The sequence below is a fragment of the Ornithorhynchus anatinus genome, chromosome 3 (assembly GCF_004115215.2).
Source record: "Ornithorhynchus anatinus isolate Pmale09 chromosome 3, mOrnAna1.pri.v4, whole genome shotgun sequence".
NCBI classification, from domain to species: Eukaryota; Metazoa; Chordata; class Mammalia; order Monotremata; family Ornithorhynchidae; genus Ornithorhynchus; species Ornithorhynchus anatinus.
In genome coordinates, this window is record NC_041730.1 from 3,761,088 (window position 1) to 3,775,157 (window position 14,070).

The 14,070-nt window shown below is 57.4% G+C and overlaps 1 protein-coding gene across 3 annotated transcripts in view; it reads right to left on the reverse strand.

Moving 5' to 3' along the window:
• Positions 1-14,070, reverse strand: part of EPS8L2 (EPS8 like 2) — a 72,495-nt gene that overhangs the window by 23,616 nt on the left and 34,809 nt on the right. For all 3 annotated transcript variants that reach the window (XM_029059399.2, XM_029059398.2, XM_029059400.1), the window contains exon 4: positions 2,406-2,470. In XM_029059399.2, the coding sequence (XP_028915232.1) occupies positions 2,406-2,470 (65 nt within the window). The remainder of the gene's footprint in view (positions 1-2,405; positions 2,471-14,070) is intronic.

Below are 14,070 nucleotides of genomic sequence, written 5' to 3' on the forward strand. Positions count from 1 at the left end.
CGGTTGACAACGGGGAAGGAGGGCGGAGGCAGACTGTAAGACCGTTGCGGGCAGGGAATGTGACCGTTCGGTCCCGCGGGACAGCGCTCTGCACCCAATAAATACGATCGAAATCGCCTCTCGGCCTTCCCCGACCTTCGCTTCCCCCATTCTCCCCTTCTTCCGCGTCACCTACGTCCTTGTGAGCCCGCCGTGGGCCGGGACTGTCTCTCCCCGCCGCCGAATTGTACTTCCCAAGCGCTTAGTACGGTGCCCTGCCCACGGTAAGCGCTCAATAAAGAAAGAATGGGTCTCCCCTTCAGCAGTTCGCTACTCGACCCACCCCCGGCCCCTCACCCCCCAAGTTCAGATCCTCACCCTCAGCCCCTTCCCCCATCTGCAACTGATTTTAATGCCTGTCTCTCCAACTTGACTCCATCTTCCTTGTGGGCAGGGAACGTGCCTGTATCGTCCCCTCCCAAGCGCCCAGTACGGTGCTCCGCACACGGTAAGCGCTCGGCAAATCCCATCGACTGGGACTGCTCCACTTACTGTGTCCCAAGCTCTCGGGACGGTGCCCGGCACGCGGCGGAAGCGTTTTTTTTTTTTAAAAAAAGAAAGAACAACCAACCGAAAAGAAAAGGCGGAGGAGGAAGAGGAGCGGGACCCGTGACTGAGTGGAAAGGACTTGGTGACACTCTCTCCCCCTCCTCCTCCCTCCCTCCCGCCCGAGGCTCACGAGCAACGAGAGGAATCGAGGTGGCCCGGTTTGGGAGCTGAAGAGGCCTTGGACTCTGGCCAGACCCCCACACCCTGGCTGGCTGCCTGCCAGAGAGAGTGAGGACGGTGTGATGCAAGCCATCCCCACCCCGGTCAAGCCTGGCAGGTGGCGAGGCGCCTCCACCCAGTGCCCCCCTAATAAAAACAATAATGTTGGCATCTGTTAAGCGCTTACTATGCGCAGAGCACCGTTTTAAGCGCCGGGGGAGATACGGGGTCATCGGGTCGTCCCACTTGAGGCTCCCAGTTAATCCCCGTTTTACAGATCGGGGAACGGAGGCACAGAGAAGTGAAGTGACTTGCCCACAGTCACATAGCCGGGATTCGAACCCACGACCTCTGACCCCCCAAGCCCGGGCTCTTTCCGGGGCGTTCCCTCCTGGTGTGGTATTTGTTGCCGGATTGTACTTGCCGAGCGCTCAGTCCGGTGCTCTGCACACGGTAAGCGCTCGATAAACACGACTGAACGAACGAATGGTCTCTGGGTGGGGCGGAGGTCCCGATCCCGGTTACAGCGCGGCTCAGTGGAAAGAGCCCGGGCCTAGGAGGCAGAGATCGTGGGTTCGAATCCCGGCTCCGCCACCTGTCGGCCGTGCGACTCGGGGCGAGTCACTTCACTTCTCGGTGCCTCGGTGACCTCATCTATAAAATGGGGATGAAGACCGGGAGCCTCCCGTGGGACGACCCGATGACCCCGTGTCTCCCCCAGCGCTTACAACGGTGCTCGGTACATAGTAAGCGTTTAACAAATACCAACGTTATTATCATTATCGTCACCCGGGGCCGGGACACAGAGATCTTCCAGGTGGGCGGCCCCGGCTGAGATGGGCCGAGGCCCCTGACCTCTGGCCCGGGATGTCGCGGGTGATCGCGCTCACTGGGGGTGGGGGACCCGTGGGGCGGAGGGGGGGTCCCCGGCGTGTCCCCGGGGGCGGCCCGTAGTGCCGGACGGGGGCGGGGTCGCCCGCTGGGGTCACCCGCTCTCCCCGCTGACCGACACCGTTGCCCGCGGTGCCCGGGAAGCCCAGGTTCAGGGCAGAGGGCGGGGGCAGCGATGGGGTCCCGGGGGGCAGCGCTAGGGGGGCCCAGGGACCTTCATTTATTCATTCATTTATTCGATCGTATTTATTGAGCCCTTACCGTGTGCAGGGCACTGTGCCCAGTGCTTGGAATGGACAGCTGGGCAACAGAGAGAGACCATCCCTGCCCAACAAGGGGCTCGCAGTCTAAAGGGGGAAGTGACGCTGGGGGGCTCCGCCTCCCCGCAACCGCCAGGGTCCCCCTTCTCCTTCACCCCCTCCCTCTCCTCTCGCGCCCCGCCTCCCCACAGATCCCATCCTCTTTGGCTGCTCCCCCCCGGGCCCGCTCCCCCGACCCCACCCTACGTGCCCCGCCCGGGTACGTCGCCCTCTCCTCTGACCCCACCCTCCGTAACCCCACCCGACCTGGTCCCATCCCCCTCTCCAGCCCCACCCTCTCTGGCCACATCCCCTCTGATTCCACCCCTGGCCACGCCCCCAGCCGCCCCCTCTGGTCCTAAAATGTCCTGGCCCGTGGGTGGGGGGAGAAGGAGGGCGGATGGACGGCCGTTTGGACGGCAGGACGGACGGCCCGACGGATGGCTCGACGGCCGGCCGGTCACCCACCTGCACGTGGTACTGCGACGTCTCCTGCATGATGATGTTGGAGTTGGAATATTTCTTCCTTTGTTCTGCCGGACCGGGAGAGAGAGACGCAGGGAGAGACGGTCAGAGACAGAGAGAACGACCGGAGACACAGAGGGAGAGGCCACCGGTCAGCCGGCCCCAGTGGCTACAGCCCGGGCCCGGGACTCAGAAGGACCCGGGCTCTCGTCCCACCCGTCCGCTGGGTGACCTCGGGCCCCTCATCTGTAAAATCCATTCATTCACTCGATCGTACTCATTGAGCGCTTACTGCGTGCGGCGCACTGTATTAGGCGCTTGGAAAGTACAATATTTGTTAAGCGCTTACTATGTGCAAAGCACCGTTCTAAGCGCTGGGGGGGATACGAGGTGATCAGGTCGTCCCACGTGGGGCTCACGGTCTTCATCCCCCTTTTCCGGATGAGGGGACTGAGGCACGGGGAAGTGAAGCGACTCGCCCAAAGTCACCCGGCTGGCAAGCGGCGGAGCTGTGATTCGAACCCACGACCTCTGACTCCCAAGCCCGGGCTCTTGCCACTGAGCCCCGCTGCTTCTCTCCAGAAAAAACGTGAGACAATCCCTGCCCACAACAGGCTCCCAGCTGAGCCCCACGTGGGGCAGGGGCTGCGTCCACCCCGACTTGCGTCTATCTACCCCAGTGTTTAGTCCAGTGCCTGGCGCCTAGTAAGCGCTTAACAGATTCCATTATTATTATTATTATTATTATTATTATTATTCTCTGTGTCTCAGTTACCTCGTCTGGAAAATGGGGATTGAGATCACGAGCCCTATAATGATGGCATTTGTTAAGCACTTACCATAATAATGTTGGTATTTGTTAAGCGCTTCCTATGTGCAGAGAACCGTTCTAAGCGCTGGGGGAGATGCGGCGTAATCGGGTTGTCCCACGTGGGGCTCCCAGTCTTCATCCCCATTTTCCAGATGAGGTCACTGAGGCCCAGAGAAGTGAAGTGACTCGCCCACAGTCACTCAGCTGCCAAGTGGCAGATCTGGGATTAGAACCCACGACCTCTGGCTCCCAAGCCCGGGCTCTTTCCACTGAGCCACGCTGCTTCTCTATGTGCCAGGCACTGACCTGAGCGCTGTGGGACAGGGACGGTCTTCATCCCGATGAGCCGGCGTCTACCCCAGTGCTTAGTACGGTGCCTGGCACATAGTAAGCGCTTAACATACCCGTCAGAGGACAGGGACTGTCTCCATCTGTTGCCGACTTGTACATTCCAAGCGCTTAATAATAATAATAATAATGTTGGTATTTGTTAAGCGCTTACTATGTGCAGAGCACCGTTCTAAGCGCTGGGGTAGACACAGGGGAATCAGGTGGTCCCACATGAGGCTCACAGTTAATCCCCATTTTACAGACGAGGGAACTGAGGCCCAGAGAAGTGAAGTGACTCGCCCGCAGTCACACAGCTGACGAGTGGCGGAGCCGGGAGTCGAACTCACGACCTCTGACTCCGAAGCCCAGGCTCTTTTCCACCGAGCCACCACATAGCGAGTGCCCAATAAATACTATTGAATGAATGAATGAACATACACCACAATTATTATTATCCTCGTTAAATCTCCTTCCTTGGGACCCCTCACGGCACAGCAAGGAGCCCCAGGAGGGACAGGACGGGGGCCGGTATTTCGTGGGGGGCAGAGATGGAGGGGGCACCGTGGGCAGGGGATGTGTCTGTTTACTGTTGTGTCATACTCTCCCAAGCGCTGCGCACACAGTAAGCGCTCAATAGATACGACTGAATGAATGAACGCCACCCAGGGCGGGCATCGGGGTCGGGGAAGGCACAGGGGGTGTTTGTGTGGGGCCGAATCTCACCGTGTGGTGGGGGGTGGGTCGGGGAGCGGCTGTTCGCTTGTTTTATTCGTTTTCTAGTACTTGTTTAGCGCTGACTCTGAGTCAGACGCTGTTCTAAGCGCCGGGTTAGGTACGAGTAAATTAGGTCGGACGCAGTCACCAGTCCCACATGGGGGCTCACAGTCTTCCGTAGATGGGAGAACAAGTATTGAATCCCCGTTTCGCTGTTGCGGCCCGGAGCAGTTCATTCATTCATTCATTCATTCGATAGTATTTATCGAGCGCTTACTACGCGCAGAGCAGCGGACTAAGCGCTTGGAACGAACGAGTCGGCGACGGATCGAGACGGTCCCCGCCGTCCGACGGGCTGACGGTCCGATCGGGGGAGACGGACGGACGAGAACGACGGGAATAAATGGAGTCGAGGGGAAGGACGTCTCGTAAAAACAGTGGCGACTCAATAGAATCGAGGCGATGTACATTTCATTAACAAAATAAATAGGGTAATAAATATATACGGTCGAGCGGACGAGTACGGTGCCGAGGGGATGGGAAGGGAGAGGGGGAGGAGCGGAGGGAGATGGGGGGAGAAGAGGGTTTAGGTGCGGAGAGGCGAAGGGGGGGTAGAGGGAGCAGAGGGAGAAGGGGAGCTCGGTCTGGGAAGGCCTCTCGGAGGAGGTGAGCTCTCAGCAGGGTTTCGGAGAGGGGAAGAGGACGGGTCCGGCGGAGGCGAGGAGGGAGGGCGTCCCGGGACCGCGGGAGGACGTGGCCCGGGGGGTCGACGGCGGGATAGCAGTTAAGTGACTTGCCCGAGGTCACCCAGCAAGCGGTTGGCAAAGCCATCGGCAGATGCGGAATTAGAACCCAAGTCCTCGGACTCCCGGACCTGCGTTCTTTCCGCTAGGCCACCCTACGTGGCTCAGTGGAAAGACCCCGGGCTTGGGAGTCAGAAAAAGTGGGTTCTAAACCCGGCTCCGCCGCTTATCAACTGTGGGACTTCGGGCAAGTCATTTCACTTCTCTGTTTCCTCATCTCCAAAATGGGGATTAAGACCGTGAGCCCCACGTGGGACGACCTGATCTCTCTGTATCCTCCCCAGCGCTTAGAACAGTGCTTTGCACATAGTAAGCGCCTAACAAATGCCACCATTATTATTATTGTTATCCCGAGCTGGGCGGCACGGCCTAATGGCTGGACCCCCGGCCTGGGAGTCGGAAGGACCTGGGTTCTAATCCCAGCTCTGCCACTTGTCTGCTGGGTGACCTTGGACAAGTCCCTTCGCTTCTCTGGGCCTCAGTTCCCTCATCTGTACAATGGGGATCGAGACGGTGAACCCCACGGGGGGATTGTGTCCAACCTGTTCAGCTTCTATCTTCCCCAGCGCTTAGTCCAGTGCCTGCCACGTAGTAAGCGCTTTACGAATACCCCGATAATCATTATCATTATTATTCATTCAATCGTATCTATTGAGCGTTTACCGGGTGCAGAGCGCTGTAGTGAGCGCTTGGGAAGTACCACAGAGGAATAAAGATTATTCCCAACCTACAGTAAGTGCTTAACAAATACCATTAAAAAAAAATAAAAGAAAGTCCAGCAGCCCTCCTGGTTTGGCGGAGGCGAGGAGGGAGGGCGTCCCGGGACCGCGGGAGGACGCGGCCCGGGGGTCGACGGCGGGACGGGCGAGACCGGGGGACGGCGAGGAGGCGGGCGGCGGAGGAGCGGGGCGTGCGGGGTGGGCGGTGGAAAGAGAGAAGGGAGGAGAGGTAGGAAGGGGCGAGGTGACGGAGAGCCTCGAAGCCTAGAGTGAGGAGTTTTTGTTTGGAGCGGAGGTCGACGGGCAACCACCGGAGTTGTTTAAGAAGGGGAGTGACACGCCCAGATCGTTTCTGCGGGAAGATGAGCCGGGCGGCGGAGCGAAGGACAGACCGGAGCGGGGCGAGAGAGGAGGAAGGGAGGTCGGAGAGAAGGCCGACACGGTAGTCTAGCCGGGACTAGACTACCGACCCCTTTGGGTCAGGGGCACGGGTTAGCCGGGGGGCTGTGGGTTCCCCTCTCCCCTCCAGATCAGGAAGTAGGCTGGGCCACTCCGCGGGGGTCACGGGAGGGACAGAGGGGTCCCTCTGAGACCCCTCTCAGAGCCCTATTGAGAGCTCACCTCCTCCAAGAGGCCTTCCCAGACTGAGCTTCCCCTTTTCCCTCTGCTCCTTCTGCTGCCTCTCTCCCCCCCCCCCCCTCCCCTCAGCTAAGCCCCCTTTTCCCCCCTTTCCCTCTGCTCTTCCCCCTCTCCCTTCCCCTCCCCTCAGCACTCTGCTCATTTGGATATATTTTTATTACCCGACTTATTCCGTTAATGAGATGTCCATCCCCTCGATTCTATTTATCGCTATTGTTTTTGTCCGTCCGTCTCCCCCGATCAGACCGTAAGCCCGTCACTGGGCGGGGATCGTCTCTATCCGTTGCCGATTTGTCCATTCCAAGCGCTTAGTCCGGTGCTCTGCAGATAGTAAGCGCTCAATACATACTACTGAACGAATGAATGAAAGGGGACTCCGGGAGGGGAGCGGGTGGGGACCGGACGGAGGGGGGGTGGCTCCTGCAACGAGATCCGATTATCGGCGGAGCCGGCGTGGGCCTTCTGACACCTGAACTGCCCTCTCTTCTTTCCGGGCCGGCCCCTCTGTCCCGTCTGACCGTCCGTCTGTCCTTCCTCGAGGTCCCGTCCGATCGTCTGTCCCGTCTGGCTGTTCCGTCCCGTCTGTCTGCACCGACTGTCCTTCCGGCCTATCCTCTCTGACCATCTGTCCTGTCTGACTAGGTTTAATAACGTTGGTATTTGTTAAGCGCTTACTACGTGCAGAGCACCGTTCTAAGCGCTGGGATAGATACAGGGTCATCAGGTTGTCCCACGTGAGGCTCACAGTCTTCATCCCCATTTTCCAGATGAGGTCACGGAGGCCCGGGGAAGGGAAGTGACTCGCCCACAGTCACCCAGCTGACAAGTGGCAGAGCCGGGATTTGAAACCATGACTCCCAAGCCCCGGCTCTTTCCACTGAGCCGTCCCATCTTCTCTGTCTGCTCTGTCTGTCCTGTCTGACCCACTGTCCTATCAGTCTGCAGAGTCCGTTCCGAGTGACTGTCGGGTCTGACCGTCTGTCCCGTGTGACCCTCTGTCCTGACTGTCTTGTCTGATCGACTGTCCTATCTAGCTGTCTCGTCCTGTCTGTCTTCACAGTCCGTCCTTCCGGTCTATCCCGTCTGTCTGTCTGCACCGTCTGTCCCATCTGACCATCGTGACTGACCGTCTGTCCCGTCTGACCGACTGTCCTAGCCTGTCTTTCACAGTCGGTCCTTTCGGTCTATCCCGTCTGTCTGGCTGCACCGTCTGTCCCACCTGACCATCGTGACTGACCGTCTGTCCGACTGTCCTATCCCGTCTTTCACAGTCCGTCCTTTCGGTCTATCCTGTCTGACTGTTACTAATAATAATAATGACGATGACGGTACTTGTTAGGTACTTACTACGTGCCAAGCGCCGTTCTAAGCACTGAGGGAGATACGAGGAAGTCAGGTTGTCCCAGGTGGGGCTCACAACCTTCACCCCCATTTTACAGAGGAGGGAACTGAGGGGCAGAGACGTGAAGTGACTTACCCAAAGTCACACGGCTGACGAGTGGCAGAGCTGGGATTCGAACCCACGGCCTCTGACTTCCAAGCCCGGGCTCTTTGCACTCAGTCACGCTGATTAAGACTGCGAGCCCCACGTGGGACAACCCGATTACCTTGTATCTCCCCCGGCGCTTAGAACAGTGCTCGGCACATAGTAAGCGCTTAACAGATACCCGGGCTTGGGATGTGGGTTCTAATCCCGGCTCTGCCACTTGTCTGCGATGTGACCTTGGGCAAGCCACTTCACTTCTCTGTGCCTCAGTGACCTCATCGGTAAAATGGGGATTAATAACAATGACAGCATTTGTTAAGCACTTACTACGTGCTAAGCACTCTTCTAAGCGCTGGAGAGGATACGAGGTAATGGCGTTGTCTCACGTGGGGCTCACAGTCTTAATCCCCATTTTCCAGATGAGGTCACTGAGGCCCAGAGAAGTGAAGTGACTTGCCCAAGGTCACCCAGCAGACTGAGCCCGTCGTTGGGCAGGGATGGTCCCTATCCGTTGCCCAATTGTAATAGTAACAATAACGTTGGCATCTGTTAAGCGCTTACTATGTGCAGAGCGCTGTCCTAAATGCTGGGGGAGATACAGGGTCAGCAGGTTGTCCCGCATGGGGCTTACAGTCTTCATCTCCATTTTACAGATGAGGTCACTGAGGCACAGAGAAATGAAGTGACAAGCGGCAGAGCTGGGATTCAAACCCATGACCTCTGCCTCCCAAGCCCAGTCTCTTTCCACTGAGCCACGCTGCGCTTAGTACAGTGCTCTGCACAGAGTAAGAGCTCAATAAATACGGCCGGATGAATGAAGTGGCGGAGCTGGGATTCGAACTCAGGTCCTTCTGACTCCTAGGCCTTATCCGCTAGGCCATTCCGCTTATTACCGCTCTCGTTACTGCCAGCCCAGGGTTTCGTGCTTAGCAAGCATTTAGCGACTTCAACAATTATCATTATGATTATTATCACTATAATCTCGCATTTCCTCCCGCTTTCTCCCCGTGGATGTCCTGCCGGCCAGAACAGGTCCCGAGCCGAACCGATCTCCCCTTGACCCCGACTTTCCCCTCACTGTAGACGCCACCACCATCCTCCCCGTCACTCCAGCCCACGACCTTGGCGGAATCCTCCCGTCCTCTCTCTTTCTCAACCCCCGGGTTCGCCGTCTGTCACCAAATCCTTCCTTCCAAACATCTCTAGGATCTGCCCTCTCCTCTCCCTCCGAATGGCTACCACAGTGATCCAATCACGTGTAATAATAATGATAATTGTGGTATCGGGTAGGCGCTTACTACGCGCCGGGCACTGTACTAAGCGCTGGGGTGGATCCCAGCAAATGGAGTTGGACGCAGTCCCTTTTCCCACGTGGGGCTCACCGTCTCAACCCCCGTTTTCCAGATGAGGGAACGGAGGCCCAGAGAAGTGAAGTAACTTGCCCGCGGTCACCCAGCAGGGAAGTGGCGGAGCTGGAATTAGAACCCATGACCTTCTGATTCGCAGGCCCGCTGTGCCAGGCTTCTTCTCATCTTATCCCGCTTTGATGACCTCCTCTCTGACCTCCCTGCCTCCTGTCTCCCTCCCCTTCCCCCGTCCCCTCCCCTCAGCACTGTGGTTATTTGTGTCTATTATTTATTACCCTATTTATTTTGTTAACGAGGTGTATATCTCCATGATTCTATTTATCTTGATGTTGTTTCGTTCCGTTTTGCCCCGCCGTCCGTCTCCCCCGTTTAGACCGCGAGCCGACGTCGGGCGGGGCCGGTCCCTGTCTGTTGCCCAACTGTCCGTTCCAAGCGCTTAGTTCGGTGCTCTGCACCCTAGTAAGCGCTCAATAAATACTACCCGAGCGAATGAATGAATGTCTCTTCCCACTCCAGCCCACACTTCACTCCCCCGCCCGGATAGTTTTCTCCCGAACTCTTCAGTCCACGTTTCCCCGCTCCTCAAGAACTTCTAGCGTCGACCCATCCAGTCAGCCGGTCAGTCAGGCGCGAGAGCTTACCGTGCGCGGAACCCTACGCTAAACCCTCGGGAGAGGATGCTGGAACGGACACGGTCCTCGGCATCGAACGGGAATTCGTCACCGTCGGCTTTAAAGCCGTCCGTCCCCTCGCCCCCTCCTACCTCACCTCGCCGCTCTCCTCCTCCGACCCGGCCCGCACGCTCCGCTCCTCTGATGCCAACCTACCAGCTGTCCCGCCATCTCGTCTACGTCGTCGCCCACGTCCCGCCCCCGGCCCGGAACGCCCTCCCGCTTCATATCCCACAGACGATATCTCTCCCCACCTCCCGAGCCCTCCTAAATCCCATCTCCTCCAAGAGGCCTCCCCGACTGAGCCCTCCCTCGTCCTCCCCGTCCTCCTCTCTGCGTCATCTACGGACCTAGACACGGTCCCCCCCTCCCCATTTCCCTCTGCTCCTCCCCCTCTCCCTTCCCATCCCCTCGGCACCGTACTCGTCTGCTCAACTTCATCATCGCCCTATTTATTTTGTTAATGAAATGTACATCGCCTCGACTCTACTGAGTCGCCATCGTTTTTACGAGCCGCCCTTCCCCTCGACTCTATCTATCGCCGTCGTTCTCGTCCGCCCGTCTCCCCCGATCGGACCGTGAGCCCGTCGGACGGCGGGGACCGTCTCGATCCGTCGCCGACTCGTTCTTTCCAAGCGCTCAGTCCGGTGCTCTGCGCGTAGGAAGCGCTCGATAAATACGATTGAATGAATGAACATGGGAAAGCAGCGTGGTCTAGTGGTTAGAGCCCGGGCCTGGGATAATAATAACGTTGGTATTTGTTAAGCGCTTACGATGTGCCGAGCACTGTTCTAAGCGCTGGGGGAGACACAGGGTCATAGGTTGTCCCCCGTGAGGCTCACAGTCTCCATCCCCGTTCGACAGGTGAGGGAACGGAGGCACGGAGAGGTGAAGCCCACCGTCACGCAGCTGCCAAGTGGCAGAGCCGGGATTCAAACCCACGACCTCTGACTCCCAAGCCCGGGCTCTTTCCACCGAGCCACACTGCTTCCCTGAAGGCTCCTCCTCCGGGAGGCCTTCCCACACTGAGCTCCCCCTTTTCCCTCTGCTCCCTCTCTGCTCCCCCTTCCCCTCCCCTCAGCTAAGCCCCCTTTCCCCCCTTTCCCTCTGCTCCTCCCCCTCTCCCTTCCCCTCCCCTCAGCACTGTGCTCCTCCGGACAGATTTTGATGACCCCCTTTATTCGGTCAGTGAGGTGTCCATCCCCTTCGTCCTATCTATCGCGATGAGGCCGTCTCGTTCTTGTCCCTCCGCCTCCCCCGATTAGGCCGCGAGCCCGTCAATGGGCAGGGACGGTCTCTACCTGTTGCCGAACTGTCCATTCCATAGCGCTTAGTCCAGTGCTCTGCGCAGAGTAAGCGCTCAATAAATACTATTGAATGAACGAACGAATGAAGGAAGGACCTGGGCTCTCATCCTAGCTCCGCCATTTGTGTGCTGGGTGACCTGGGGCAAGTCACATGACTTCTCTGGGCCTCAGTTCCCTCATCTGCAAAACGGGGATGAAGACTGGGAGCCCCAGGTGGGACAGGGACTGGGTCCAAGCCGATTACCTTGAATCTACCCCAGCGCCTAGTCCAGGGCCTGGCACGGAGTAAGCACTTAGCAAATAACACAATTATTAATTTTTGCTGATAATAACGATAATGTTGGTATTTGTTAAGCGCTTACTATGTGCAGAGCACTGTTCTAAGCGCTGGGGTAGATAGAGGGTCCATCAGGTTGCCTCCTATGAGGCTCCCGGTCTTCATCCCCATTTCACAGATGAAGTAACTGAGGCCCAGAGAAGTGAAGTGACTTGCCCAGAGTCGCACAGCTGACAAGTGGCAGAGCAGGGATTATTATTACCCAGTCCCCTTAAGCATTTGATATTCACCCCAAGAACACTTCATATTCATCTTATGAGAAGCATCCTCATCTTACGAGAAGCGGCGTGGCTCAGTGGAAAGAGCCCGGGCTTGGGAGTCAGAGGTCATGGGTTCGAACTCTGACTCTGCCACTTGGCAGCTGTGGGACTCTGGGCGAGTCACTTCACTTCTCTGGGCCTCAGTGACCTCATCTGCGAAATGGGGATGAAGACCGGGAGCCTCACGTGGGACGACCCGATGACCCCGGATCTCCCCCGGCGCTTAGAACGGCGCTCTGCACATAGTAAGCGCTTAACGGATAGCAACATTATTATTATTATCTTATGAATATTCATATTCGTATCCGTAGTCTTAGGCTTGGTCATCTCCCCTGCCTGCGACGTATGTTAACATCCTTCTCCTCCTCTAGGTTTTTCACCTCCTCCTCCGCTGGACCGTAAGCCCCGTGTCGGCAGGGATTGCGTCCTACCAACTCCACTGTACTGCCCTCTCCTAAACACCCAGTGCAGCAGCGCGGCTCAGCGGAAAGGGCCCGGGCTTAGGAGTCAGAGGTCACGGGTTCTAATCCCGGCTCCGCCACCTGTCAGCTGGGTGACTCTGGCCGAGTCACTTGACTTCTCGGCGCCTCAGTTCCCTCGTCTGGAAAATGGGGGTGAAGACTGCGAGCTGCTTATCCTGCATCTACCTCGGCGCTTAGAACGGTGCTCGGCACATAGTAAGCGCTTAACAAATACCGACATCATTATTACTCCGAACGCGGTAAGCGCTCAATAAATACCACTGATTGACTATTGCCCTTTGGCATCACTCAAGCGCTTGTGAATTCACAATCTCCTCTGGCTTTCGTTTACCTTATCTTACACACCCTATTATTTAAACACAAACTTCAATCCACACACCCTCCTTTTTTCTTCTTCCTATAAACGATTTTACAGACCGTAAGTCTCTCGAGGGCAGGGATAGCGTCTACTAGCTCCATCGGACGCTCCCTAACGCTCGGTACAGTGCTCTGCACAGTAAACTCTAAGCTCCTCGAGGAGAGGGATCACGTCTACTAACTCTATATATTGTGTGAATATGATTCTATTTATCTTGATGATGTTGTTTGGATCCGTTTTGCTTTGCCGTCCGTCTTCCCCGTTTAGACCGAGCAGGGATGGTCTCTATCTGGTGCCGAATGGTCCATTCCAAGCGCTTAGTAATCATAATAATAACGTTGGCATTTGCTAAGCGCTTACTCTGCGCAGAGCACTGTTCTAAGCGCTGGGGTGGGTACGGCGTCATCGGGTCGTCCCACGTGAGGCTCACAGTTAATCCCCGTTTTCCAGATGAGGTAACTGAGGCCCAGAGAAGTGAAGTGACTTGCCCGCAGTCACACAGCTGACAAGTGGCAGAGCCGGCAGTGCTCTGCACCCAGTAAGCGCTCAATAAAGCCTATTGAATGAATGAACGAATACTCTCCCAAGTGCTGAGCACAGTGCTCTGCAACCAGTAGCCTGTAATGTCCTTGAGGGCCTCCCTTCTTGCTGCATCGGCCTCCTTTCTGACCTCCCAACCTCCTGCCTCTCCCCACTCCAGTCCCCACTTCACTCCGCTGCCCGGATCGTCGGGCTACGGAAACGTTCGGGACGCGTCACCCTCCTCCTCGGAAATCTCCGCTGGTTGCCCTCCCACCTCCGTATCAGACAAAAATCGCTCTCCATCGGCTTTAAAGCCGTCCATCGCCTCGCCCCCTCCTCTCTCACCTCCCTCCTCTCCTCCTCCGTCCCGGCCCGCACCCTCCGCTCCTCTGCCGCCGCTCACCTTCTCCCCGTCCCTCCATCGCGTCCGTCCCGCGTCCGACCCCTGGCCCACATCCCACCTGTGGCCCGGGACCCTTTCCCTCCTCAAATCCGCCAGACAGTGACTCTTCCCCTCTTCAAAGCCCTACTGAAGGCTCACCTCCTCCAAGAGGCCTTCCCAGACTGAGCCCCCTTCTCCTCAGCTCCCCCTCCCTTCTACGTCACCTCAACGGGCTCCCTTTTCTCTTCCCCCGACTTCCCGCCCCGCACCGCTTTTGTATATTTTGCTAATGAGATGTACATCGCCTTGATTCTACTTATCTGCTATTGTTTTAATGAGATGCTCACCCCCTCGATTCTATTTATCGCCGTCGTTCTCGTCCGTCCGTCTCCCCCGATCGGACCGTGAGCCCGTCAGAGGGCGGGGACCGTCTCTATCTGTTACCGACCTGTCCATTCCGAGCGCTTAGTCCTGTGCTCC